The 26,930-nt window shown below is 41.2% G+C and overlaps 1 protein-coding gene and 2 long non-coding RNA genes across 4 annotated transcripts in view; 1 reads left to right on the top strand and 2 right to left on the bottom strand.

Annotated features, from left to right (window-relative positions):
* The window catches only part of PDGFB (platelet derived growth factor subunit B), a 37,580-nt gene extending 30,393 nt beyond the window's left edge, over nucleotides 1–7,187 (bottom strand). Inside the window, exon 1 of the mRNA XM_007429634.3 lies at nucleotides 6,251–7,187. Coding sequence (XP_007429696.2) covers nucleotides 6,251–6,340 — 90 coding nt within the window. The 5' untranslated portion in view covers nucleotides 6,341–7,187. The remainder of the gene's footprint in view (nucleotides 1–6,250) is intronic.
* The window catches only part of LOC112543232 (uncharacterized), a 71,534-nt gene continuing 48,422 nt past the window's right edge, over nucleotides 3,819–26,930 (top strand). For both annotated transcript variants that reach the window (XR_015796186.1, XR_015796183.1), the window contains exon 1: nucleotides 3,819–4,191. This is a non-coding gene — a long non-coding RNA (uncharacterized LOC112543232). The remainder of the gene's footprint in view (nucleotides 4,192–26,930) is intronic.
* Nucleotides 16,383–19,949, bottom strand: LOC148215947 (uncharacterized). Its single transcript, XR_015796191.1, has 3 exons — nucleotides 19,718–19,949; nucleotides 16,672–17,002; nucleotides 16,383–16,509 (listed from the first exon to the last, which is right to left on the bottom strand). It is a non-coding gene; the product is annotated as an uncharacterized LOC148215947 (long non-coding RNA).

Raw genomic sequence — 26,930 nt, 5'->3', positions numbered from 1 at the left:
TATAAGATTGGAGTCCAAAAGGATTGTTTAATAAGTATACACGAAAGCAAATTGCCACTACTCTCCAAACATTATTTTTTAAAGATTTTTTTTATCCCACCTTTATTATTTTTATAAATAACTCAAAGCGGTGAACATATCTAATACTCTTTCCTCCTCCTATTTTCCCCACAACAACAACCCTGTGAGGTAGGCTGGGCTGAGAGAGAGTGACTGGCCCAAAGTCACCCAGCCAGCTTTCATTGCCCTTCATCCTAATTAAAGGTACTCAGAATCCCTCCTTTAGATGTCCCAAGTATGTAAAACTTGCCTGCAGCAGAGCTACTGAAAATAATGAATGAACATGGTTCATAAGAATAGAGCAGAGTGGCACTTATAGTCTTGATTACAGAAATCTAGGTAAGAGACACACAGTATATACCCTCAAATACGTTCCATGTTTTCCACACATATATAAAATTACCTGGTACTCACAAAAGAATGCCATCAAATTGGCAAGGAGTGAAATTTCACTCAAAAAATGCAAAAACTGTCAGCCACTAAGGCATGATTGGAGTAGCAAATAAGTCTTGTTCAATAAATTAACAAAATAAAAAAATTCAGACACAAACATTTCTTATTTTCCTCTTCTATGCATTGTGACATAGAACAGTTCCACCGCAGACATATTCCTCTGAGAACTATGTGCTATTAAAATTACAAATGGCAACAGAAAGACTTCACTTCAACCAACAAAGAACCCCAGACAGCTTTCCCTGGCATGCTGAATGAAAGTAGGGATTTCCTAGCAGGCAGGTGACATTTTCAGCAAAGGGATAACATCCTGCCAGGGACTGGAATTCCTGCAACCCTATCCGACATACAAATGACAAAGCAGCATGTGAGCAAGCATCTGAAGGTACAAGCATAGGGCTGACTACGTAAGTATGATTAGCCAAATGTTATGGAGAACCCTGCTTTCTAGATTCAGACTACAAAATCCATCAAGCAAAGAACAAAATGGTAACTGCTTCAGGAGGAAATATACTTTGTTATGTACAACACCAGCAAGCCCAGATCTTTAACTGCATGCCCTTGCACAACAGTGAAATGACTCTGGGAAGCTTCATACCCACCCACTTTCTTGTGGCTATATAGGACTTGTCTAAAAGCAAGAGCTGATGTAAGTCTAGAGAATTTTTAAGGAAGGAAAAATCCTACATCCGGCACCCACTTGCTCCCACGCTCAGTTTTACTATACTTTCATATCTCTTTTGTTATTGACTGTTAATTGCACTACAAATGTAAACAGTTGAAGTGCACTTAAGATTTTCAAGGCCCGGCGCAAGAGAACTCAGGAAGACTTTTAAAAGAGGGATATGCAACCTGCAGCCTGGGGGCCATATATCCCACAAACCTCCTTATTTATTTATTTTTTTTTGCAGCCCCTGAGATTATACTGTTAAAATAGAGTTGCAAACTATTGGACAAGGCCATAATTTGCTGGCAATTTCTGTCTGGAAGCCAAAGAAATGATGTGTCAATTGACAGGTCAAGTCTTTGGATAGGCTTAGCACATTTTGCATCAGAAGAGGAAGCCAGAAACCCTCAAAAATCAAGATGAGGGGGGAAAAATTCAGCCTGCCCCCTTGTACAATCACCTATCCTCTTGTTCCCTATGGCCCATTCCTACCAAAAATGTTAGCTAAAAAGAAGGGGGGGGGGAGACAGCCTCCAGCCACAAAAATGTAGCATCTTGTCTGCTACAAGACAACATGCACTGGTACAGACTTAGCCCTATATACCAGGGGCCTGCCAGGCTGCCCATCTAGTCCAGGAAACTTCAAGCAAGACCCATTCTAAAGCCTCATTTCCTCCTTAGGGAGCCACAAATTCAAGGAGCTGGTAGATCTACTCTAGAGCTTTGCAAAGGTGTAAAGCCACAAGTCAAGAAAAGCCAGCTCAAAAGGAGCCAGTGTTTCAATCAGGACCAAAGATGGGGTGATCAAATCAATCCCATAAGTCTATATCGGCCTCAGGGACACATGTAAATAGTGTGAACTCTACCCTTGTTCTGAAAAGCCTTGCAAATAGGCTTTGCATCCCTGATTCATATGCGTAAATGCATTATGTTCTCCCTAAAGGAGACACACTGCTGCCTGAACTGCCTGGAAAGCCGTGCCTCCCTTCAGGTTAGGTGAACAGCTGCCTTACTACACAAAAGTTATATTCCTTCCTTCCTCCAATACTCAACCGTCCCACTCTTTTATCCCTTGACATAGGCAAAGCTTTCTTTTCTGAATCTTGTTTCATTGACAACTGTATGTTCCTAAGGGCAGGGACTCTGCCTTTACTTGTCTCTTGCATATTCTGGGGTACTTAAAAGCAGGATACACATGGTGCCTGAATGCAGGTGTTTGCTGGAATATAATTTGCTTGACTACAGACAAAATGGATGGTTAATTTAGCCTTAAGCAACTCATATGTATACAGTATGTTAGAGTGATATCCTGCTCTGTCTTCAAGAGATCAAGGTGCTTATAAGGGGATTTGATTTTATCTCCACAACTACTGTGAGAGGTAAGGTGGGTTATGACTAACCCAAAATTTCCATATTGTTTCCATGGCTGAGGGTGATCTTGAACCTCAGTTTCCCCAGCCCCATTCCAATACCTTAACTATTACCTCACATTGGCTCTGTTGGTTGTGTTTTAGCATTATTAAAAACAGCTTTATCTGGAAAGTTTATTCTTCCTATTGCAACAGTAGCAGCAGTAGAATACTTATCCCATGAGCTAAACTAATTTATCTAGGTCAGCAAACAAATGAGGACCTTTTATACTGTTCAAATACCGATCTCTAGATATGTAGGGTTTTTTTCTTCAGAGCATATACAATTAAATCATAACTCATACTTTTAAGAGGAAAGCCACAATTTATAGAAAAGTACCTTTTATAAATTTATGCATATTTGCACACTATTTACGCCCACAAACAAAATGGTAACTACTGTTAACTACGCCAACTTCATTTGAGAAAAGACACTAGCTTTCCAAAAGAGAAAACAAGGTAATGTACAACACATCTACTCATAAATCGATCTATGCATAAAAAGTGTTTACTCTCTCCATAACAAGGATTCCAAATGGAGCTTTAAAAAGATCACAGACTACTTAAAAAAAAAAAAAGGCCACAACACCTAATAAAAGTTTATGATGGATGTACAGGCAGCTGCTATAGCGTTACATTGGAACCTAGAAGGCATTCATTTAGGAGAGATGTAACCGGACTTACATATGGATAGTTCTGAAGCATGATGTAAGTCCATGAAGATGTACTTATCAATATACTACCCTTTTTCTATGCAGCAGTTAAACCAATTTTATCACCGCTATTTGCTGAAACAGATGAAAGGGGAGAAGATGACCAGCAATAAGATGGATGGATGTTACTGTACAGCAGCAATGGATGTAACCTTGGAAGACCTGAAAGGCCAGGTTAGGGATACATCATCATGAAGGTCTATCTATATGATTCCTGAGAGGCCACACCAACTTGATGACACAGAATCCATCACTGTTCAGATAGCGTGGGAAGGTCATTCACCGCACACCAAAGCTACAGGAATTTTTACTGGGGCCTCCAGCCCCCTTCACTACTGGCCCTTACCTATTTTTAGTAGCGCACTACTGTAGTTTACATTTTTTTTAATAGGTCACCATTCAACTTGCCTCTCCCTGCTGAGAGAGGCGCAGCCGCGACGCCACTATATTGCTGGGACGATACTTAAACCTCAGGAACGACCGCAGGCGCATTAATTCCAGTACTAATAGGGAAGCACTAACAGACCGAGAGGACTGCAGTGAGGATGACGGCGTTGGAGAGGCGCTAATGACCCCGGTTACTGCTAGTCTGGGAAAACCCTTCCCGTCCTCCTCCCCACTCCCCCGCCCCGAGCGCTGTTTCAGTTTAGCCCGGGAGGAAAAGCGAACAGGAGCCCGGCACCGCCCGCGAGCAACGAAAGGAGAGCCCAAGGTGCGGCGTCCTCGCTCTCGCCCCTCCGGCTGAATGAGCCCCGGGCGGGCCGGGTGGTTTTCCTTGCTACGACCACCTCCAGCAGGATTCGGAGGAGGCCGGCGAGGAGCGCGTGACGCACCTCCCCCTCCCCCTCCTCTCCTCTCCCGGAGAACAAAAGAAGAATTCTTTGCACAGGTTTGTGGGCACACAAATAACCTGAGGTTTGGCAGCCTCCCAGATATTCCCCTGCTCGGGGAAACTGCACACGGATTTTTTTTTTTTTTTAAGTCTATAAGACAAATCATCTGGTAGGGAAGCCTCTGTTGATCTAGGAACGGGGGAGACAAGCTGCAGCGACCCACGGAGGAGAATGCACTGCACAGGCTCGCTTATATTTCACCAATTTCTGGGCCAGTCTTAGTAGTGGGTACAAATTATGGGCAAACGCGAAGTTCTTTGTTGTCTCCCCTCCACCTGTTTTATTTGGCAAAAAGGGGTGTGACCTGACAAACGGTTTATTTGAGCCTCTGTTACTATTGCAAGAATGGAATGTTGCCTCAGCCACCTCCTTCTCCGAAAACGGAGGCAGGCTCCATTCTTTTCTTTAAACAAGCATTTTTCAGTCCCTCCTTTAAACCTACACATTTGCAGATCTGCTGCGCCTCTCTTGCTGGTATGCTCACGACCCTGTCCTTGTTGTTCCTCTGCACATACCTGTGTGCCTAGGTTCTATTACCCTTGGCAGGACCATGGAAATCTATTTGTCATCTTTAGATTTGTGAGGGCAGCACCCCCACCCAGCTTTAATGAACTTGGGCATGCTTCTTAAATTGGCGTGTTTGGTTCAAGGCAGCTGGCTATACCCTTTCTTCAAGAGGTGGTCAGAAGAGTACCAAAAAAATAGTAATAATAAAACCCAAAGAATTTGATTTACCCCCAAGCATCATTGAAGCGGAGCTGAGCAGGACTGAAGGTAACGCATGTAGAAAATGCAGGGACTGGGTTGAAATCAAAGGGAAAACCAGCAGCTCTGGCCCTTTAAGAGCTCCTCCCTACCCAATCTCCACATTCCCTGTCTTTCCTCTTGGGCATTTGTTTGGAACTGATACAGGATCTCTCCCGTGGCAGCTCCAGCTTGGAACAGCTGGAAGACTACATCCCCAGCTAAGTAACCCCCGGTTGGAATTCAGCTACCAGCCAATACTCTGGCTTCTCCAACTCCTTTTAGTTGGACCCTCCCATCATAAGAGCGTGTGAGGGAGAAACCTGCTTTTTCCATTCAGACCAGCTCCCTTGGGCATCATAAGAAACATGGCAGGCTCCCCCCCCCCCCACTACCTACCAGAGACTTTCCTCTCCCACCCTCTATATGGCAGCTACCTGGGCTGAATGCCCAAGTAGGATTGTCCGATTTCATCAATGCCCTATCCAATATATGCTGCTTTGTAGAAGATGCTCCTTACCTTTCAAGAACATAACAAACCATAAGCATTAGTCAACAGTGTAGCTGGAATATACTGAAAATGAGAATGCCAATACAACTTTATTTTCTTCAATATGTGGGAAACATAAAGCACTGGTTACAAGTGTATTAATCACAGATGGCCAAACAGGTGTCACAGCATCAACATCATGCTCTCATGTAATATGATAATATTGATAGCTAGCATTGTTAACTTAATCAGAAAGCTTGGTTTGCATAATAAAAGGTTTTCTAGTTCCTACAAACAGGTGAAAGGCTGTAGGAGCTTTTTTCCCCCCTTGTTAGGAGAAAATGAAAAGGCCACTTGGACTGTATTTACCCAGATTGGACAGAACCGCGAACCATAAACAAGGCACCTCCAGGAGCAGCTGTTTAACAATTATTATGATTAAGGTCCAATTGTATTCACACTTTCTGGGGAGTAAATCATATTTAATTTCCTGGGAATTCCAGGTAAACATGCATAAGGCTGTACTGTCTTTCTAAATATTGGAATCAGTAACTCCCCCCCTCCCAGAGAATAATTCTTTCAGGAAGACTCTTTCAAAAAAAAAAAAATGGCCAAGATGTCAATTTAATTTCATGGATCAAAATTCTTGTATTTTATAAAGGGAAAAGGGGGCATATCCTGTGGAAACCCTTTTGCACTCACCCATTGCCAGTAATCACCTGCCTGAAGTGTTTCCTACTCTCTTGTATATAGTTTTATCATTAGTTTGATGTTCACCAGGAGGTTTTTCTTATATTTTTTTTTTAAAGGCAAGTACTTACCTCACTGCTGATGAGTGGCAGGTAACAGAGAGACACGAAAAGCAGTCCAAAATTCATACCGACTCCAATCCCCAGAAGTTCCAGACACATTGAAGGACAGTCTTTATTTTTAAAAAAAATAATAATAATTAAGATTTCCCCAGTTCAGGCAGACTGAGTGAGGATCTGCACTTACTGTAATTGGCTGTATATTAAGTATAGTGCTCTTCACTGTCTTGTTTCACTGTCCCAGTGAACTTTCTCCAAAAAATAGTATGCACTCTTAGGGGGAAAAAATTAACAGCTCCAGAGTGGAGGGAGTTGATTACTAGTCTGCCTTCTCTGTAGAGAAGAAAAAGATATTTGTAAAAATAAAAATATAGTCATGTCCCCATCAAAAACTTAGCCATCCAAAATGGGTCTCTTCCATCTAGATACCCCTAGTAGTTCACTGTAAGGTCTGTTTCCCTAGATTTGGCAGTTCACACGAAATCAGGTCCTCTTTCCTTAAGGATAAAAAAAAGTCTGCTGGCAAAAGCAAAATTACTTAGACTGTTCCTTCAAAATATTAAACTTCAACCGTTAAAAACCATACAGGGAGAATGAAGATCTTCGTGTCCCTCATTCTCCCTTATTTGACTTCTTACACTATCCCTTTTCTTGGAATCATTTGGCTGAGCTTCCCAGTCAGCCGTCTTTCCAAAGAGCAGTGGTAGCCTTGGTTGAGGAAGAGTTTTGAGGCTTCAGTTGTTATGTTTGCAGACAGGTGAGCAAATGGTTCTTGCTGCAGCAAATATGTGTGTGTGTGTTGTAAAGTCTTGCAAAATCTGCTAGAATAGCTGTAGCTGCTCTCGCTGATCCTTGCACTCTGTTGCAGCAAGGAAGCAAAAGGTCCGCACTGGTGGAAGCAGACAGCACCAAGGAGAGAGCAAGTTTGGGTCTCAATTTTAGTCTGCAAGAAAATAAGGTGCTAGTATTACAGTTCCTTCTTTTAAAGGAGAAGAGGGGGAGGGAGAGGAGAGGGGGAGGAGACAGGGCTGGCAGGAACTCCTCTCTTGGCTATGAATCAAAGAGGGGAAAAAGAGAATTTAGTCTCAGTAGAATTTTTCAAAATCTTTAGTTAACAAATACAGTGTGAACGGAGAAACACCTCTGCTTTCAAAAGGGAGAATCTGGGAGATTCTGTTCCCTTGGGGCAAAGTAAAAAGGGGGAGGATAGTTCTCAACCTAGCATTGCTGTGTTGTATTTTTGGCTCCTAATATTCTCTGTTGAAGCATAGGTACTTGGAGACAAGATTAATATGTGTTCTTTTAGCTCTGCCACTTCAGTAAATCTAAAAGGAAAGAGAGCTTGAATATCTTTGATCTACCTGCAAAGACAGAAGAAAGCCAAAAAGATATACATGATATTAACAAAAGGATCCACCGAAGTTGGCACATGTCATTGCCTTCAGTGCTGGAAGGCAATTTGTTGTTATAGTAATAATTTCCAGAATGTAATAAACATCCAAGCTTCGGAAAGTTGAACAGGAGACATTTGCTGGGGGAAGTTGGGGTAATTAGTTGTTAGATGAAAACAAAACAAGAACCAACATTTTCTATTAAAATAAAAGCATAGCCCATCATGGTATGGAAACTACATTTGATGTTATATTTTCTGTACTCACACTCCAAATCCCGGTTCAAGAGGATTAATTCAGTTTATACATGTTAAGCCCTAATATGGTTTTATTTTGGGTTACATTATTATGAAAATCCAGCCAGTAGCTATCCATTTGCAGACCACAGTGATTTGTTGTGTTATGGAAAATGAGCCAATGGTGCTTTACTTAAACCATGGATTAAAATTATATGTGAACCTGGTCATAAAAAGCAATTGTAGACTCTGCTCTTATACTGTAGTGCTGATCATATCTCTGCATCTAAATTCCATCTGGTAAATTGCTAAGATCCTTTTCTGCTGTGCCTGATTATTTATTTATTTATTTAGCTAGCAGACTTATCCCCGCCCATCTTCCCCCCAATGGGGGACTCTGGGCGGTTTACAACAAATTAAAACAGATAAATACATAATTAAAATTTATAAAAAAGATTATGTAAGTTGCCCTGAGAATAATTTGTTACCCTGCAACTAATACACTGAATGAATAAATAAATGAATTGCCTTATTGCAAGCTCAGGGCGTTGCTTGATCTAACTTAGTATTGTCTGCTGCAACAGCTGCTGCTTGTGCAGAACTCTTTCTAAGTGCATCTGTTCAGACTCTTTAAACTTGGTGTGCCTGGGTGGAACTTGGGGTGGGGTATTCCCCATACAAAATATATGCTATACTGTTGAGCTATGAACATTCTGCGGGTGAGATCCAGGGCACTGCTCATTATTTTTCTGGCAGTTTCATGATGTTTCAAGGCAAATGTTTTCAGAGCAGCCCCCCGTGTGGTATTTTTAAGACCAGACATATGCCCATAAATTTTATATTATAAAGCTTCTCAGCAATGGAACCGGGTATGAAGTCTGTGCTGTAAAGGATTGATTAGCTGCAGAATCCATGCAGCATTGCTGCCAACCACTTTGCTGCTCTTTAAATGGAACCATTTTTACCCTGTCATTCCTTTTTCAGCAGATGTCATCCTAAATGTTTTCTCGTCAATATGTCTGGATCTGAGTGCAAGCAAGCAACTTCCAGTAGTTCTGCCTTCTCTCTCCTGTGAAATGATGTAGCTACACACACACCCTTTTGTGGGATAGTAAAATGGCCAGATCACTCACTAGCAGTGAGCCAGCTTGGGGGATTATCAGAAGCTTGGAGATGCAGTACTATGGCAGTCAGCAGGCTCAAGGAGATGGATGAATCTACTCTCTGATAAAGACAAACTGTATAAGAGCAACAAAGATAAAATGGAATGATTTTGAAGGTGGCCTGAAGAATCTGCCTAGTAATCCATGGCTATCAGGACTATGATCCTGCACTGTGGATGTTTCTAAAGATTTGCACAAAAGGGCCAAGGGTGAAACAGCATAGTGCAGCTGGAAGGAAATGGATTATATGGTGCTTACTTGGAGGGGGGGCAGTATTTAGTCTAAGCGTTCTTCAGTTGTGCCTTAAATAGCGCTAGAAGGATTATGTAGATTCATAACAGCCAAATAAGCCAATTCACATTTACCCAATCTGGACAGCTCAGACATATTAATAAATGGCACAAGCCCCCCCCTTCTCCTTCTCTATCAACACAGATATAGTCTGACTCTTGTTTGATCATAGAATATGCTCTAATGTCAGTTTATATCTTAGGATTTAGACATTTTTTACAAGGCAAAAACTAATGTGGCACAGCACAATGCCTTCCAACCAAATGGAGGACCTGCCTCTGTTCAGCTGTGACAGGCGTTCAACTGTCAACATCAGATGTCCATTTTGGTTAGGGCTTTGGGGTTGTCCTGTTAACTATGTGAAGCCCCAGGACATTTCCTTTGGGCATTACAGTTTTGCTAAGTGCTGTCTATCCAAGTCATTCATTCTTTAATAGATTCCATTGTGACTTCACATACCGTAATCTAGAGCTGCTCAGGATTCAGAGATTTACATGATTGTACATACCAGGACTGGGTGCATGTATCCTCCTCCTCTGCCTTCTGCTTCATGGAACCTCTGGTTGTGGAAGGGAGCTCAGAAGGAAAATTAGCAGTAACACAGAGGCTGGATTCGCACTGTAAATGAACTCATTCGTGGCTTGTTTAACCATAGTTTGATGAGTAAACCCAAACTTGCTGGGCTCATGCAACATATTAAAACTAGATACATCTCATTATAAGTTAACGCAGTGTGTGAATCAAGCAAAAGAAACTTCAGGAAGGTAAGGAATGAGAAGGAACTTTGGGTGGCTTTTCTTTATGAACAAACTGCCTTATACTAGCTGGATGTTCAGATTATGCTAACCTTAGTTTACTTAACTGTGGTATATTGAATAAACCATGAGTGATTGAGTTGTACAGTACTCTAGACTGTAAACTTTTGCTTACAGATATAGTGGTTGGATTCACAAGCGCCACTAAGACAAACCATAGTATGATTTAGTGCAATACACAGACCTAGTCACTGAGTCACACTATTGGCCCATCTCAGTACTGGCTAGATTCACATAACACACAAAGTAAAATGTAAGTGGTTAGTTGTGGCTCATGTGTTGTGTAAACCCAGCCATATGATTAGTTTAGGGTTTAATATGTACAAATCCAGGTAATTGGGTTAATTCAGTTAACTATGTTAGGGTGAGATTTTGTGAACACATTCATTGTCTGTTCAGACTAGCATCAGCTGTCTAGAGCCTCATTTAATCTTTCAAGTCCTGTTTCACTGGAAGTACAAAAGAGTGAACCATCAACATTTTGCATATAAATTATGCATTCTGCCACTGTGCTATGGTTGCTTATTCTTAAAGGGGACAAATCATCCCTCTTCATCCCCTCCTATGAGTTAAAGCCATTATCCTTTAAGAGATAATGAGATGGTCTCTATTGACAAGTTAACCCAATTTGGGAGGAGAGAATTACTGTGGGAAGCTGAAACATGCCTGCTAGGTCAGCCTTTTTTTCCTACTTTATGGGCTCAATTTGAAGGGGTTGTGCTACCCAAGTTCTGTTTAAAAATAACAGACCATAAGAAAGGAAAGCAGAAGCATGCACCAGATTTATGAACATTGAGCGGATTGTCTAGAGACAGCCTAGCTGCCATTTTAATGAGATGGAGTATATTTCTGTTCAAATTACTTTACCTATGCTTTGATTTCCATTGCCTATATAAGAAGGCAAGAGTCTGGCTGTGTTCACACATGTTGGCAGTTGTATTTGCTTAGCAGGCTAAACCTAGTTAATTTTAACATTGGTTGGGGGGGTGCATGTCATAGAACGTAGCATGTCCTATGAACCCAGGCCCTTGGTTAGTTTTGAATTCACTGTATTGGGTGAACTCAGAAAATAACTTAGTAATCAGGTTAAATGTATTACGGTACTGCAGTCATTATATGTATATTATTGCATGCTTAAATTTTAAAGCCTGAACTCCTGTTTTGACCTTGTTTGTGTGGTTGAGTGTAATGATTTGTTTAGGTGGTCTTAGTCCCAGTATTCCTGAGAGCGAAACTATGCTTGATATTAAATATGTCACCCAAAGTTTCACATTTCTTTTTTTAACTCAGCCACTGCAGTCTCTGATCAGGAGTACTGTGTGAGTGTATGCTGGGATTAAAACATTTTTTATAGAACAGTCTCCCCCATACTGGTTCTCTTCAGCTGTATAGAAGCTACAGTCCCAGAATTTCCTAGTAGCAGTGCTTGTTGGGAATGCTAAAAACTGTAATCTTACTATGTTTGGGAAAACATTTCTAGTATTATGACCTTGAGAAAATTCTGTTGCCTTCAATTTGCATTTTAGTACAGCAAGAAAGCTCCAGCTGGCCATCACAATGATTGCTATTTAAAGTATGTAAACGATACAATTGGCACGTTTAGTTCCATGCAGTTTGGCTGTGAGTATATAGAAGAGAACCTTGGGTCATTTAGCATCTCTCCACCCCGCCCCAGCTGCAGTGGTTAAATTTTATGTACTTTTAATAGGCATTTAGGAGAAGAGATGAAGAGCTTTTCAAGCGTTGGGATATCCCCTAGAGGTTACAATGGAAGGGAATTCCCTCCCACCCACCCCCTCCAGAAAGAAAGAGCAGCTGGTTTATTGCCCACAAGTACTGGATATTTCACAGTACTCAGGAGAAAAGATAGCCCTCTACAGAAAAACAGTTTCCTTGACCTTGCTTGAACATATGTTTAGTTTGAGTGACTGATATACTTACATATTTATTTCCTAAACTGTGGGCATCTTCTGACAAGTAATGCTAGCGCTACAACTTCTAGAATTCCCCAAAACCTAATTTTAGACCAAAAGAATCCCAATTTTTTTAGTGTTCCCTTAGATTTCATTCTTATGGACCCGCTGAAGGTAATGGGACTAAATTACTTCTGAATACAACTTCGTAGGACTGCACTGTTAAGCATCTAGGCATATTTCTCTAATCTTTGTAAGTGTATGCCACCAAGGTCAAACTCCTTATTCAGATGAAAAACTGTATTTTTTCATGGTGTGAATTTCATAATCCCTTTTAAGTACATCAAAGTGGGAATGTGCAGAGTCTAGGGTCAATATAGTAGGAAGAGTGTGATATTTGTGGCATGAAAATCCCAAGTTTTGTTTTTAAGTCTTTGGCGCACCGTCTTTTCCATATCCGGCTAAATTACGTGGGATCTAATATAGGGGAAAAGGTTATTTATTTACACATGGATGATGCGTCGCAGAATTTTTAGAATCATAGCTTTAGAGACAAGCTAAATCTTAGCAATTCAGACAGTGAGGAAGAGGATGTTTGGAAAAAGAACTATAGTTCTGGATGGGTCTTGAGGTAAATATGATTCAAAGACTCTTCAGCTTTCTGTGGCTATTTATTTATTTATATATTATTTAGTGAATATATACAGAATATAAAAGTGGATATTTATTTAACATGAAAAGAAAATAGACCGTCTTTCCCTGTAGGAAGACAGATGCTACAGATCAGTTGTTCTTGAAGAGTATGTGGTAGCTTCTCCAAAGCAACCTTCCCAGTCTGGCAGGCTCCAGATGTTTTGAGAGAGAAATTTTAGAGCAAATGTGCCAACCCCTTTTGGCCAAAGACAAAGATATGGACAGTCAGGGGAAAAAATAATTTTGATATAACTTAATTATAAAGCAAGTTTATAATTTTGACTACTCCCATGTAGTTCATTTTTTGTTTCCTCATATGAAAACGTAATTTCATGCCAATCTGGGGGGCTCTAGGAGCTGCACATAAAACTACACCAGCTATATGTAGATGTCAGGCCTAGCCCAAGGAACTCCAAGAGACCATGTAAATTCAGTCCAGCAATGTTTATTAGCTACAGCCTCTAGCAAGAATCTTACCCCAGTTCCCAAGTAATGCCAGCCACAATACTGTGAATTCCTCAGGGAGGTGCCAGTCTCATCCTCTTATCTCTCCCTCGCGCCTCAGGAGATGAAAGAAAATGTTTTTCTCCCTGAGTCTGGCCTTCATAATTCCATTCCATCACAGTAGAAGTTATATTGGGAGATAGAGTTTCTCAGGACATATATGTTGGTTATGTCAACAGCCATCGGTCACTAACCTCCAAGACTGAGAAACTCAAGACAGAATGTCTATGAAGCTGTGGAAAAGGCAGGGTAATGAAGTGCCAAAATTAAACTACTCCAGGTATAAGAAGGGTCTGCACTTCATGTGGACAGAGAGTGTTCTAACTTAAAGTAGCTTCATCCTATTTACAATAAAAATTCTTATCTAGCCATGCCAAATATTTGTATAGCTTCTGCCAAGTTTAAGCCAGAGAATCTGACACCACATGTGGCTCTGAGACACAGAGGCATTTGTAGCCAGCCATAGTGATGCCAAAATGATGAAATGTGTGTCATGACATCACAATACAAGTTCTGCCCTCTCATACTTGCATTGTGAGTCTGTATGCAAGTATATAGAGGGCACAATTTCTGACGCAACATACATGTTGTCAGTTGGCCCACGCTTGTTCCCCTTCTGCAGATGTCCATGCTGGGACATCAGGTTGGGAACCCTCTTCCAGAGTATCATAGTCATAGCATAATGAAAGCAGATGATAGAGTTTCCTGCAATTGAAGTCCATGAGTTATCTCATGGTAAATATAAGAGGCAAAAGTGGCTTGTAAACAGAGAGCTAGTGTGGCCCAGAGTTCTCTCTTTTTTTCTGGCTATTGCCTCTGAGTTATCTGTTTATGGAGAGCAAAATCAGGAGAGCTTAGCTGACCTCACATTCTGCTTGTGAATGTCCCAGAGGCATCTGGGTGAGACAGGTTGTTGGAGTAGATGGGCATCAGATGTGATTCTGCAAGGCTTTTCCTTTCTTGTGTGACTTTGAAAGCTAATTGTGTGTTGTAAACATGGTTTCCTATTTTTAGGATGATATAATAGTCATATGGGGAGCTGATAAATTATTATATAGGATCTGGGTGCACATCTGTACATCATGTGAAATATTGCAAAGTAGCTAAGAGGCTGAGTTATATAGCTGGCAGCTTCTGCGTGGAATCTCACCACTCCCATGATGTTATTACATGATGGTTTTCACCCTTCCATTTCTAACGTGGGGGTAGAAGAGGGAAAATTATATTTGCTTATCCTGCCACATTAATACATTTAAATCAAGCAGAATTTACACAAAGTTTATATTTTAAGTGCTATATAAATGAAAACTTTGTGTTTTTTCAATCCAATGCTCTGGTTGTTCTGGCTGCTACAACCAATAACCCCCCAGTGCTTCTAGGTAAGGTGTGTGATCTTGATTAAGTTTACATCAAATGATATTCATTACTCAGAACAACCTACTTCAACCTGGTACCTTCCAGTTGCCTTGGACTGTATCTTTCATAATCTTCATTTAGCACAACCTATAGCTGTAGGATTATATAGACCAAGAGCTGTGGAGGATGATAGGCTGAGAAAAGATGGCTGAGCTCCTGCCTAGAAAACTGCATTTTAATGTTAAAGAAGTGTGGAATATTGACATTGTTGGATTAAGACATTTAAAGTGTCTTAGCATTTGAATAATCTGTTCTTATGCTAAAATCTAGAACCTGGAAGAATGAAGGAAGGCTTTGGGCTCCAAAATCTTTTCAGATATTAAAGGAGAGAGAAACAGTCTTGTGGCATTTGGAGCAATGTGTCATAGTACTGCAGCGTGGCAGAATCTTTCATCCAGAGTTTCTCTTTCTAGATCAGTCATCTGACTTGGAGAAATATCTTCAGCAGAGAAATAAAGTGACTTACACACATACAAACTTGTATTTTTATTTCCAGCTTACAGGTTCAACAGGATATCTAGGTTGGTGTTAGGGAATAGAACTCTTTCATACAATATGGAGAAGACATTTTTGCCTGTCCAGCAACAGAAGACATCAGAAGGATCAGGCACCAATACTGTCATACCAGAGGCCAGAGCAGCCCACTTGAAAACCACTTACCCATGTGAATTAAAGAAATTGGAAACCCAATTCCAATTATTCAGAACAGACCTGGAATTCCAGAAGGGGAAAAAAATTTTTTTTTTAATGGAAGTGGAGAGAGAGGAGGAGAGAATTGGAGAAACAATGTCAAAGTTTGGAACTGGAGAGAATGATGGAAAATGAGAAACAGGCTCATCAGTTAGGAATTGAGAGGTAAAGAGAGGAATACCAATCCAGCATTTCCCACCGCTCCCATGGAAAATTGCAAGTTTCCAGGATGAAATTAGCCAAGGTAGGCTAAGTGGTGCTACCTGGTGTGAACATTACCAGGATTTGGGGGTGTTTTGTCCGCAGGGGAAGGGAGTGTCCCGTATGTAACTACTCTATGTGGGTGGCATATCTTTTGCTTGGTACACTTCAGAGGTGTTCTAGGGGGCAGTGGGACATATTTGTCATTTTACATCATTTATATTTTCAGAGTGCTTAGTTTTCTCCTCTTGAGAATGTAGAGGATACAGTGGCTGTTCCATCAACATAGTGGCAGCATCTCTCCACCACCACCCCAACTTTCCAGAGTTACTGGAGGATGAGATTCCACTGTACTAGTTTTGTGGATATAGGAGGAAAACAGAATGCCTAGCAAAAGCATGAAGCTGAGAGTGGAGGAGAGGAGAGGAGAGGAGGGGAGAGGAGGGGAGAGGAAAACAAATGTGTCCTCTGATGTCTGTGTTTTTTCATGAACAAAGAATTAAAAGCCTTCCTCTTAGAGGGTTACACATAATTCTGTTTTCATGTTTCTTTTCTGAGCTTCGGGAGAGAATGGAACTCTTTCTCCCCAACCATGAAGAGCATTTGCTCATACAAATTTCTCTCACTGCTAGCTCTTTCCTGTTTTGATGGAATGAAAAAAATGCCCCATTTTCCTTCTTTATTTTTCCAAAGAGCTAAATAACATTGGAAAAGAATATCTCCCTCCTGCCCCCCCCATACTAATCCCAATATAACAATAATTTGTGTGCGTATGTTAATTTCTGATGTACATCACATGCTGTTCCTTTGGGATATTAGCTTATTGGTCTTCCTGACTGGGGGGAGCATTTAACTTCCCCTTTTTCCAGTCTCCATCACACTCCAATCCTGTTCCTTCTGCCCCCCTGTTCATCGTATTTGTATTCTTCAGTGGAAGCAGCAGCTGAAGAAAGGAAGCCTGTTGTACAAGAGTAAAAATAGATCCGGCAGTTACTCAGCTCCTGAGAACATGATGGTATGACTCACAAGGTAAAATAAAGAGATGCGAAAATCAAACGCTGTTGCATTCCCCCCAAGCACCATACACATACCCTACACCTCCCCCCCCCCTTCCTCCTACCTGGAGAAGTTTGTGGCATCTCAGGTCTAAAGAAAAACAAAGGGAAGTAAATTGTTGAGCTCCCAGATAAAGGCAAACTGGGTTGGAAGCCTCTAAAGTCCATCTGTATGTCTTTACTCCACCTTCCTGTGGATTCGATATTGTCTTTGATGCAACCTTGGTGTGTATGTGGCAGTTCATTTACTTTTCTCATGGGGTCCTTTGTGGCTCAGCCAGTGGCTGTTGAAGGTGAGGACTTTCTGGGCCTCTGCGTTCTTTGTCCTTAACTTGCAGGAAGCTTGGAAATGTAGGAGATGGCATGCCTCATCTCCAATACGTGGAGGTTTTATGCCTGTGATTTTCAAAATTGACAACTTTAAGATGTGTGGACTTAAACTCCCAGAATTCCCCAGCCAGCATGCCAAGTTTGAAAAACACTGTTTTACGCTGTTTCATTGTATGTTTCAGAGGACTGAAGCAGTACTTCAAGTAGGAACGTCCCATTGTATTCACACACACACACACACACACACACTGCACTCTTGACCACAATTAAAGTACCTCTTAAAAATAAGTAACTACAGTGGTACCTCGGGTTACGAACTTAATTCGTTCTGTGACTCTGGTCGCAGCCCGAATTGGTCGCAACCCGAAGCAAATTTCCCCATAAGGTTCAATGTAATTACCGTTAATCTGTTCTGGCATGGAGGACAGGGAGGCGGCTATTGCTTGGAGGGAGAGTCCCCTTCCCTACGACCATGTGTCAGGGGCGGAAAATGGCCGCGGACCACGTGTCGGGCGGAAAAATGGCCGCGGACCACGTGTCGGGCGGAAAATGGCCACGGACCACGTGTCGGGCGGAAAATGGCCGCGGACCACGTGTCGGGCGGAAAAATGGCCGCGGACCATGTCACGGGAGGGAAAATGGCCGCATATCCTGTTCATACCCCGAGGTGGAGTTTGCAAACCGAAGCAAAATTTTGTGGTCGGAGCTGGTCGTAACCCGAAAAGTTTGTTAACAGAAGCATTCGTACCCCGAAGTTCCACTGTATTTGCAAATACTTTCAAATACGTTAATTACATGAAAATTAGTTTGCAAACTTGCAGGGCATATTTTACCATCTCAAAGTCATATGTACCTGGACAGTTTCATATTGTTATTATTACTGTAGCCTTCCTAATCTGGTGCCCTCTGCGTGAATTGAATGCAGCTCCTATAACAGACAGCCTGATGCGTGGATTTCCTTTTTCCCTCCCTGCGCTCTTTTCTTTCGGTGTGGTGTCTTCACTGATTAAAGGTCTGAACCTTTTGATTTGTCTTTTCAGAGCAGTTTATAGAATAAAGGGGAATATACATTTCCACTTCAATGGAAATGCATTATGCATTAGATCATTTGAGGTGATTTCTGGCCATTTTCAATGCTATTTTTAAAAATTCATGATATAAATATATCAAGCATTCCATACTGCTGCGCCACCAATTTGGCATACCTTTGTACATGCAGTTTAGTTAGCATCATCTCCTGGCGTCCACAGATGTCTACAGCCGTTATGATTTACTCTGCAAATTCTGAGCTTAGCGTGAGACCTTCTTATCACTTTGCACCACTGTATAAAGCTCCATGCAGGTGTCACTCAGACATCGCATTCTCCCACAACGTTGCCTCCTGCTGTGTGCCTGAAACCTTGGTGGCATCAAGGGAGAGGGTCAGGCATTCAGGCTCTCATACTGATCTCAGTCTGTTAAGAGCCATGGGCCAGCTGTGTAGGGGACTTCTCTCTGGCAATAGCAAGACATGCCAGTGATCTAGTGTCCCATATCTCCCAGTATCTTGCTTTTTCCTCTGTGTTTTGAAAGGCGTCTAAGTGGACTTCAGTTTCCAGTTCTTGAGTTAGGTAACAAATCTGGTTTCTCTTATGCTTCACTGTACTTACATTTTCTACCTTGCTGCCCCCATGTTGGCTCAGTTCATACTTCATATTAAGCCATAACTTGTCTAATGATGACGTATTGAATAAAAATGTAGAATCTGTACAACACACAATCCCTGGTTTACAAACTGCAGCAGCATCTGGGTGAATACAACTTATACCAAAAAACTATGTCTCAGATGGTTCTGTGAGCGTAACCACTATTATATGATGGTTACATTTCTGTCTTTTTCTGATGCTTTCCCTCCCCATGGAGGAGGTCTTGTGCTACAACTTCCCAGCCCATATAAATTTGTAACCCATGCAAATAGGGATTACCCAGTTGTCAGAATGTTTCTACTTTTTGCGTTTTCTTTTCTTTCTTGGTTGTCTTGTTTGTTGAAGCACTTTTAGAAACTTGAATATTTACAAACTGTTTCATAAATCTATCTCAACTTTACTTAATAATGGTATTGCCTTAATTAGGAATTAAGATTCCTTCCTTCCTTCCTTCCTTCCTTCCTTCCTTCCTTCCTTCCTTCCTTCCTTCCTTCCTTCCTTCCTTCCTTCCTTCCTTCCTTCCTTCCATGACTAATAGAGATAATTCTGTTTTTTCTACAAGGTGGGAGTCAGAAATCCTGTCTACCATATATTTTGTCCTTAACTTTCCTTGTGAGAAGCAAGGAAGCCTTTCTGAGATACAGACATCTTTCAGTAAGTTCATCATTTCAGGGCCATTTTCACACCATTCTCAATTACACAAATGAAATACCTCTGCTGAGGGTAACAATAGTGAACTTTGTCTATGAATCCACTGAGGATTCTGTGTATCTCTATATAGTCTGTGTACATTCTGTTGATTCTTTGTATCTTCCAAGTAATCTAATGCCAGTTCTATATTTCTTTTTTGGTGAGTCCTTGTACAACCTAACACTATTTTTTATAGCTGAGAAGCGGGATCCAATTTGCACTTCTGACACTACAACTAAAATGGTAAACTGGTAGACAACTTTTCTACCTACCCTCCACCCCCCACCCTTTTTTAGCCATTTGGAGAAGAAGAACAATAGAACAATGCTTTGAACACTTCCAACCAGAGCATCTGCTCCAACCAAAATGCCCCAAATGTACATCTGAGTGGACTAGCATGTCTTACCTCTCCCTCCCTGGCTCCCTCGGCCCAGACAAAGTGGCATCTCTGCAAACAAAGACTTTCAATAGCTCTCCTGCCCTCTGCCCTCTCCTAAACAATGCAAAGTTACAGAATATTGTCCACGGCTGAGTAAAAAGCCCTAAATATAGAACCTCTGATGTATTCTTGGTTTCCTGCCTGTCGGGCGTCCATCTCCCCCCTGCTATTGGCTACACTGTCACTAATCTCACACGCTCACCACTAACACAAAGGGAGTGAGATCACCAAGACCACCTCCTCCCCACCTTAGAGGCAAAGGGGATTTCCAAAGTTTTGTCCTTGCTGTTAAGCCAGACTTGGAGTGGGAATAAATGTCAGGAGGCACAAAAACTGCTTGCAAGGCAGTTCACTCTCAAACAGGGAGCCTTTCACTCCTCTTCCTCTGCACCCACATTTAATTCTGGACCACCCACATAGTACTGCCAGTGCACGTGGCCTTTAAGATCTGTGCTGGATCTCTGCTCCGTTCTATCAAGCCATGTTTGCCCTTTTTTCTTCCTGTTATTTTACTCAAGTTAACATCAACAAATCTGTCATACAAATTTGAACTTTCTTCTGTACCACAGCAGGTGTGCAGGTGATGATATCAAGAAATAATCATTTCAGCCCATAGTTCTAATCCATAAGGCCACTAGATACAGGCAAAATTAAACCCCATATATCTGGATTACACATCACACTAAGCCAGAAAGTGTTTTGTTTACTTTTGGGGTAGCGTACATGAATCCAACCATTGTCTTGATGCTTGACGTGTACCAACTTACCCAACTGTCATTTGTTCTAGAAATTGTTATTTAAAAAAAAATGACCTTGTGCAAAGTGAAAACTCAGCTTATGAGTGTATGTATATTTTCTTGTTTATTTGGCAATAGGCTGAGAGTGCCCCAAGTCATCTCAGTAGAGAGCATTTTCACTTGCATAGATCACCCCCTTTTTTGAGAAGTTACCCTACTAATCAGTGGTAGACCTCTAGTCTGGTATAGCAGAAAATGCTCCCTAAAGAGCCTGATAAATTGATCTTACACCGAGAAGCCTGACTAGAAGGAATTCATTTTTTGTTCCCCCACACACAAAAGTTTTTCTTAGGTAATTTTATTTATACAAAAGCACAAGTAAAAAATAGATTTCACTTTATAATTCCATCAAGGGTTGTTGCAAAGGTGGATTTACCTCTACATAATTTATTATTTGCTGGCTAGACCCAGGACTTCAGAGATGAGCATTCTTCATTGGGCAAAGCGACAATCAGTTTCCCCAAAGAGGCTGGCTTTCACTTAACCCCCACATTCAGTAAAATTGAGGATAACTACTTAAAAGAGAAGTGGGCCTGCCTACAAATATCCAAGCAGGTGGCCCAGATGATCTCTTTCCAATTATCCTCTCCACAATGAGAGTGTGTCTGTTCCCTATAGTCCCCTTTTCCCAATAAATTCCTGTTTCTCTCTGGTTTCACTGGTTCTGGTAGAAAATTCTCATTAAAATATTTCCCATATGTAAGGCTGCATGGTTACAGGATTGGCATAGGATTGGTCCAAGATGATTAGATTCTGTATTTCAGGACTGAAGGGAGAAGTTCTGATTAAGATTAAAGGTGGTGGTTGTACATGCAGTGACACCCATGGGAAGTTGCTGCTCTCTTCAGAACAAGGAAAGCAGCTTTATGACATAAGAATGAAAGCTCTGCCCCTTTGGGGTGTGCATGCAACATTGCAGTGCATCCAGGAAAAGGCAGGGCTTGCATGTAATGATGCTGCAATGCTCCTGATATCAGGCTGGGCTCCTTGACTCTTCTCTTGCCGCAGATGCTGCTGTGTCTGTGTAAATTTGCTGGGGAAGGTTGAGAGAATGCTGCTTTAATGGAAGAGAGGGATAGCAGAGGTTTGAAATGTGTATAGGTGTGTATGTATATGTGTGTGCGGGTGCGTGTATTATTGAATTCATAAGTTCTGCGTATGCAATGGAATGCATACACATAGAAAATTCTGTGTGGTTGAGGGCTGTACGTGATGCCCACTGATAATTATATTTCTAATTCAGTAAACTATTCAGAGCATTGTATGTACCAGTGAATGTGTGTGCATCTGTGGCTCAAATCACTTTCTATGAGTCAAGATTAATAATGCATGAGAATGCTGGAATTGAGAATTTGTCACAGTATGTGAACCAACTGCTAGAACATACTAGTAGAGCTGTTTACAATTCTATCCATACTTATGGTATTCATTTCAAATCAGTGAAAGATGATTTTTTACAAATTTAAAATAATCTCCCAAGCCATCTCTATGGAGTAAATGTAAGTATTTCAAAGCATTAATGTTCTTAGAAGTGTTAAGATAATACTTGGTTGTCAAATATACCACCAATATTTTGCAATAACAGAGGAAGAGACTTTGACTGGGGGAGGGGGAACCCAAGACTATGGGGAGTTTATTTAGTCTATAGGCCTCCCCCTTCTTCTTTACCATGAACATTTTTTCGGTTGAGCAAAAATGGATAGAGAATTTGCATGCTTGGTGAGGATTACCATTAAGTTCAATGCATATTATTCTCAGATAAATGGGTAAGGGATTGCAATCCATTCTGAGTATGATGGGAGTTTTAATACTTCTGGACCATATGGAGTAGAAAAGGCTAGTTTCAATCAGTCATTGTATGCAGTCTTTATATTGCCCATTAGGACTGAAAACATTTAAAAGAAGTGCTTTGCAAAGCAAATCATGTGAGTGAAGCACCCCTCCTTGAAGCAGTAAAACTGCCACATCATCCAGAAGATTGGCACTGCTACTTCAGGTTTCTGCAGTTGTCTCTATTTGTGTGCACACATATATACAATATTCTTGGAACCACTAACGAAGCAAAGTGGCTATGCATGCCTGTATGTCCAAACAAATGGGGAAAACCTTTGAAACAGTAGCCCCAGGTTTTCCAGAAGATAAGGCTGCTTTAATATTTTGAGGGGGGATGCTTTACTCATACTAGCAACCTGCTTTGCAAAGTGACCTTTCATTCCTATGGCTTATTGATAGTCTGAACTGGAAAAGCCGGGCTTTGTAGCTAATCCCAAGACTCTATATTCAGCTTACTTGCATAGATTCAAACACAACATTGCCTCGATCAGGGTTAGTCCTAGCATTAGGTAAAGAGAAAATGTTGTCTCAGATAATAAATCTGGAAGGGGCAGTATCAGCAGTTGCTCACCCTTCCATCTGTTGGAAGAGCCAGTTGAGTTTCATGGTGGCCTGAACTTCACCTCTCTAAACTCAACCCACTTTGCTCTAGCCAAGTAGACTTAAGAGTGTTGAAGTAAAGTTTCTGTTGGTGGAATAAAGGGAAGGGGAAGGTGTCACATTTCTCTCTCTCCACAGTGGGAGAAATTATAAGGCTATCCTTTACTAAAAGAACTGAGTAATCTATAGCCCAGGACTGCATTAAGCTTTTGAGTCACCTGGATTGCAACTCCAACTTGTCATGACTGATGAAAACTGCAGCCATTTTTTGTCATTCTAAGGTAGGAACATATTAAAACTCTGATGTAAGACTTGTATAGACATAACACAAATAAGAAACAAAACTCACTCCCCCCTGCATAATTGTTTTCCCAGATTCACTCTTACCCATATGTGTGATGCCCCCCCTTCAATAATGTTAAATGTGGCCATTGACTCCCCAGCTGTTGCCCACACTTTTTTAATGCATCTTCCTCTCACTGGTGAAAACAGGTTTCTAATTAGGCATGATTTCTTAGGTTTACACTGACTCATTAATTATGAAAAAGAAAACAAAACCAGAGGTTAAAGAAATTAAAGAAGTTGCCACCTTTTATATATGCATCATCCACTCAGCCCTAAATGGTAATGTGCTTTCTTTTACAGATTCTAACATTTGGAATTTTTCAGAACTTTTCATCAAGGTCTTTTGTAGAGAGGAATGCATGAGTTCTGTTATATAAACACAAAAGACTGATTATCACTCCAAAAAAACCCCTTGCTTTGGCAACTGTAGCCAGGACCAGCCTGCTCTTCCTTTCTCTCCCCACCCCCCATTCTGTTTTCATGCAGGGAACAGGTGAAATATGCTATGCGTTCTCACACTCTTTTTTTTTTTTTTTTTGAACTGTAAAAGTTTAACATTTTCCTCCTTTTTTGCCAAGAATGGAAAAGGGAGGGGCAGTTCCTTTGGAATGTGGCTTCTATTTCCCATGGTAGTTGATTCCCAATTCAGCAGAAGCATGGAGGCGGAGGGGGGAAACACCAGATCTGTACTATACAAGAAGCGGGGGAAGAAGCAACAGCAGCTACAATCTGAATCACAGATGGAAAATAAATAACAAGACCAAGGAGGAGAAAGGGGGAGAAATATGATTTCCTCTAGGTTATAGGGAAGCTTTCCCAACAGGTAAGACATGAAAGACAATGGCTCTGTGGGATATGCGACCAAAGATCCATGAATTCAGAGTTTCTAATTCTTTCCCAGACAGAAAAGGAGGATCAGGCGAGCAGTGGTAGAGAATGAAAGCCACTGCTTAGAGCAGTGTTGTCCAAACTTGGCCACTTTAAGATGAGTGGACTTCAACTCCCAGAATTCTGGGAGTTGAAGTCCATTCATCTTAGTGGCCAAGTTTGGACAACACTGGCTTAGAGAGAAATTCTTTTAAACTTGGATGGAGTCCTGGAGGAGATTTGATGCACCTGGAGGATGCCCTCTAAGGTCCAGTAAACAGACCGTTTCCCTCTCTAGCTAAGACCCATGTCAAATAGGCACCTGCTGATTTCAGATTCTCTCAAATCCACGTTGGATTTGTGGACAGTGACTGAACCTTTATTCCAATGTAATTTGGAAAGAAGAGAGTTCACGTGATACATGTTTTCCTAGGGATAAATAAAAATAAGTGTTGCTTCACCTTCCAGTCACATACCTGTGAAAGAAATCCAAGTGCTGCCACAGCCACAGAGCTGCAACCTCGAGCGTTTTTTATTCAAAGAATATGAATTATTCTGCAAATATGCCAAAGAAGAAAATCTGCAAACTCATTTCAGCTGCACACTAAAGTATCCCAGTTCAAAGTGAAATAAAATGAGGACATTTTCACCATTTGCATTGATTGCAGTATTTGTGTAGAACTTGGCTCTGTGTGTCTGCAAAATTGGAGGCACCTTTCTCTGCCTCCTCCTGCTTGGTGGTTGCTTGTCAGATGTTCAGCAGTCAGAAGAAAGGAAGGACATAGCTAGTGAGATGCATTTGAATTAATTATTTTTGAGCCATATTTTACTATCTTTTGCAGGATGTTGTGCTGCCCCCACCCCCAGACTCCATGCTAAGAAGCCTTTATTTTTAAAATTATAAACAATGAATGAGCAGCTGTTAAGGATCTTCTGGAGGAAAATTATATATACATTTTAATTAGCTCCTTTGAGTCAATTTCCCTTCCCATCATTCATTAGCAGGGACAGGTGCCAAAATGACCCTCTAACACCTTATCTATCAGTGGAATAACTTCTTTATATCCTGGCACACCTGGCATTTATTTATGGTATGATGGGTGCTTAAATCTATTATCACAAACAGGTCCAACAGAAGATCTCATCCTTCTGGCCTAGATCACATATTACACATTTATTTATTTGATCGATCGATCGATCGATTTCATCACCGGCTGACTCCAAACTGACTCTGGGCAGCTCACAGTATAAAGAGATAAAACCCATATTCTTTACCCAAAGGTAAAGAAAAATGCAGTAAAATAAACAAGATGGAAATCCGGACAACCAACATCAAAATACAGTATATGCCAAACATGTCCGAGAAGAGCTTCCATCCACCCTACCTCAAGGGCTGGGAAAACAGCCAGGTCTTTAAGACTTTCAAGAACACAGGGTGGGAGCCATCCAGATCTCGGGGGGGGGGGGGGGCTCGTTCCAAAGGGCAAATTTAATTAAATTTGCAGATAGAATGTGCAGTGCTCTAACACTGCTATAATTGGATGGTGCCACCTTCTTATCCTTGTGCTGATCTTCCAGCATCTTTATATTATGAATACATGCATCACACCAAACTGTATTAATGCTATGCCATCCACTAACTTCTCTCCCAAGCAGGAATGGCAAGCAAACTCTTGACAGTTGTGTCTGTAGCTTCTTTAGCATGATTTGCTAAATTGATTTTCTGAATCAGCATTCAATATCAATATCCCTTAATGAATATTCTCTTCTTGGAATCAAAAATCAGAGCCTGGTAGCGCCTTTTCCAGCTAACAAACTTTAACTTATTCTGTTCTTTAATAAAATGTGTAAGTTGGAAAAGGCGCTACCAGACTCCTGATTTTTTGCTACTATAGACTAACACAGCTCTCCTACAAAGTCTACTCTTGGAATCATGGGGACTCGGTTACGGGAAGGAAGCTATTTATATCAGGGAATGGTGTGCCCTTTCTTCATCCTTTAATTCCCAGGAATGTTTTTGAGAAAATCACAGCCATCAATATGGTATAAAATGAGTATAAGAGTGCACCCTTTGATTGTTTTTCCCCCCCTAACCAAAGAGACTGAAAAGATCCACAAAAGATATCAAAGCAAGATACAACAAATGGAGGTATATGAAATATCAGGTGTATGTATCAATATGTATTATTAAAACCATGTGCTAGATTCTTGTGGAAGTACCCACCCACTCCCCAGCAAAATAAATCTAAACGAAATTCTGTATTCCCCCGCTGCCTCTATTATGTTTTTGAGTCAGCATAGAGGAGCATTTCATAGTCCATCGCAAATGACCCCTTTCAAATGTAGTACCTCCACGTGAAAGCTACTTGATTGTGTTAGATCATGGCAGTGTTACTGAAATCCAGGACACTGGTTAAGTATATAACTGCCTCTATTTGCAGGTGATTTTGTTCTTTCCTAAATTTGGCCTGGAACCCGGTCAGGAGAAGTGACATTGTCAGGCATTTGACAAGATCCACACCTTTGCAGGGCCCTGCTGTTCTTCTTATATCTGTTCATTGCTTCTTCCCTGTCCTCCCTGGGTATGCAAGTAGAACAAGGGAGAGGAGCTGAAATAGCATCCTCTATTCACCTGGCAGTCCCCCCCCCCCCAGCTAGACTGTGAGTCACAGATGTGCTACTTTTCTCAGCTGGAGGCCACACTTGACCTTGAGTGCCATGGTGGGCGATGTGCTACA

This window comes from Python bivittatus, unplaced genomic scaffold (genome assembly GCF_059951505.1).
Source record: "Python bivittatus isolate LINGU-HERP-01145 unplaced genomic scaffold, Pbiv_v1 ctg000330_np1212, whole genome shotgun sequence".
Lineage (NCBI taxonomy): Eukaryota > Metazoa > Chordata > Lepidosauria > Squamata > Pythonidae > Python > Python bivittatus.
The sequence above is the reverse complement of the archived record's forward strand: the minus strand, read 5'-3'. Positions and strand labels throughout refer to the sequence as shown.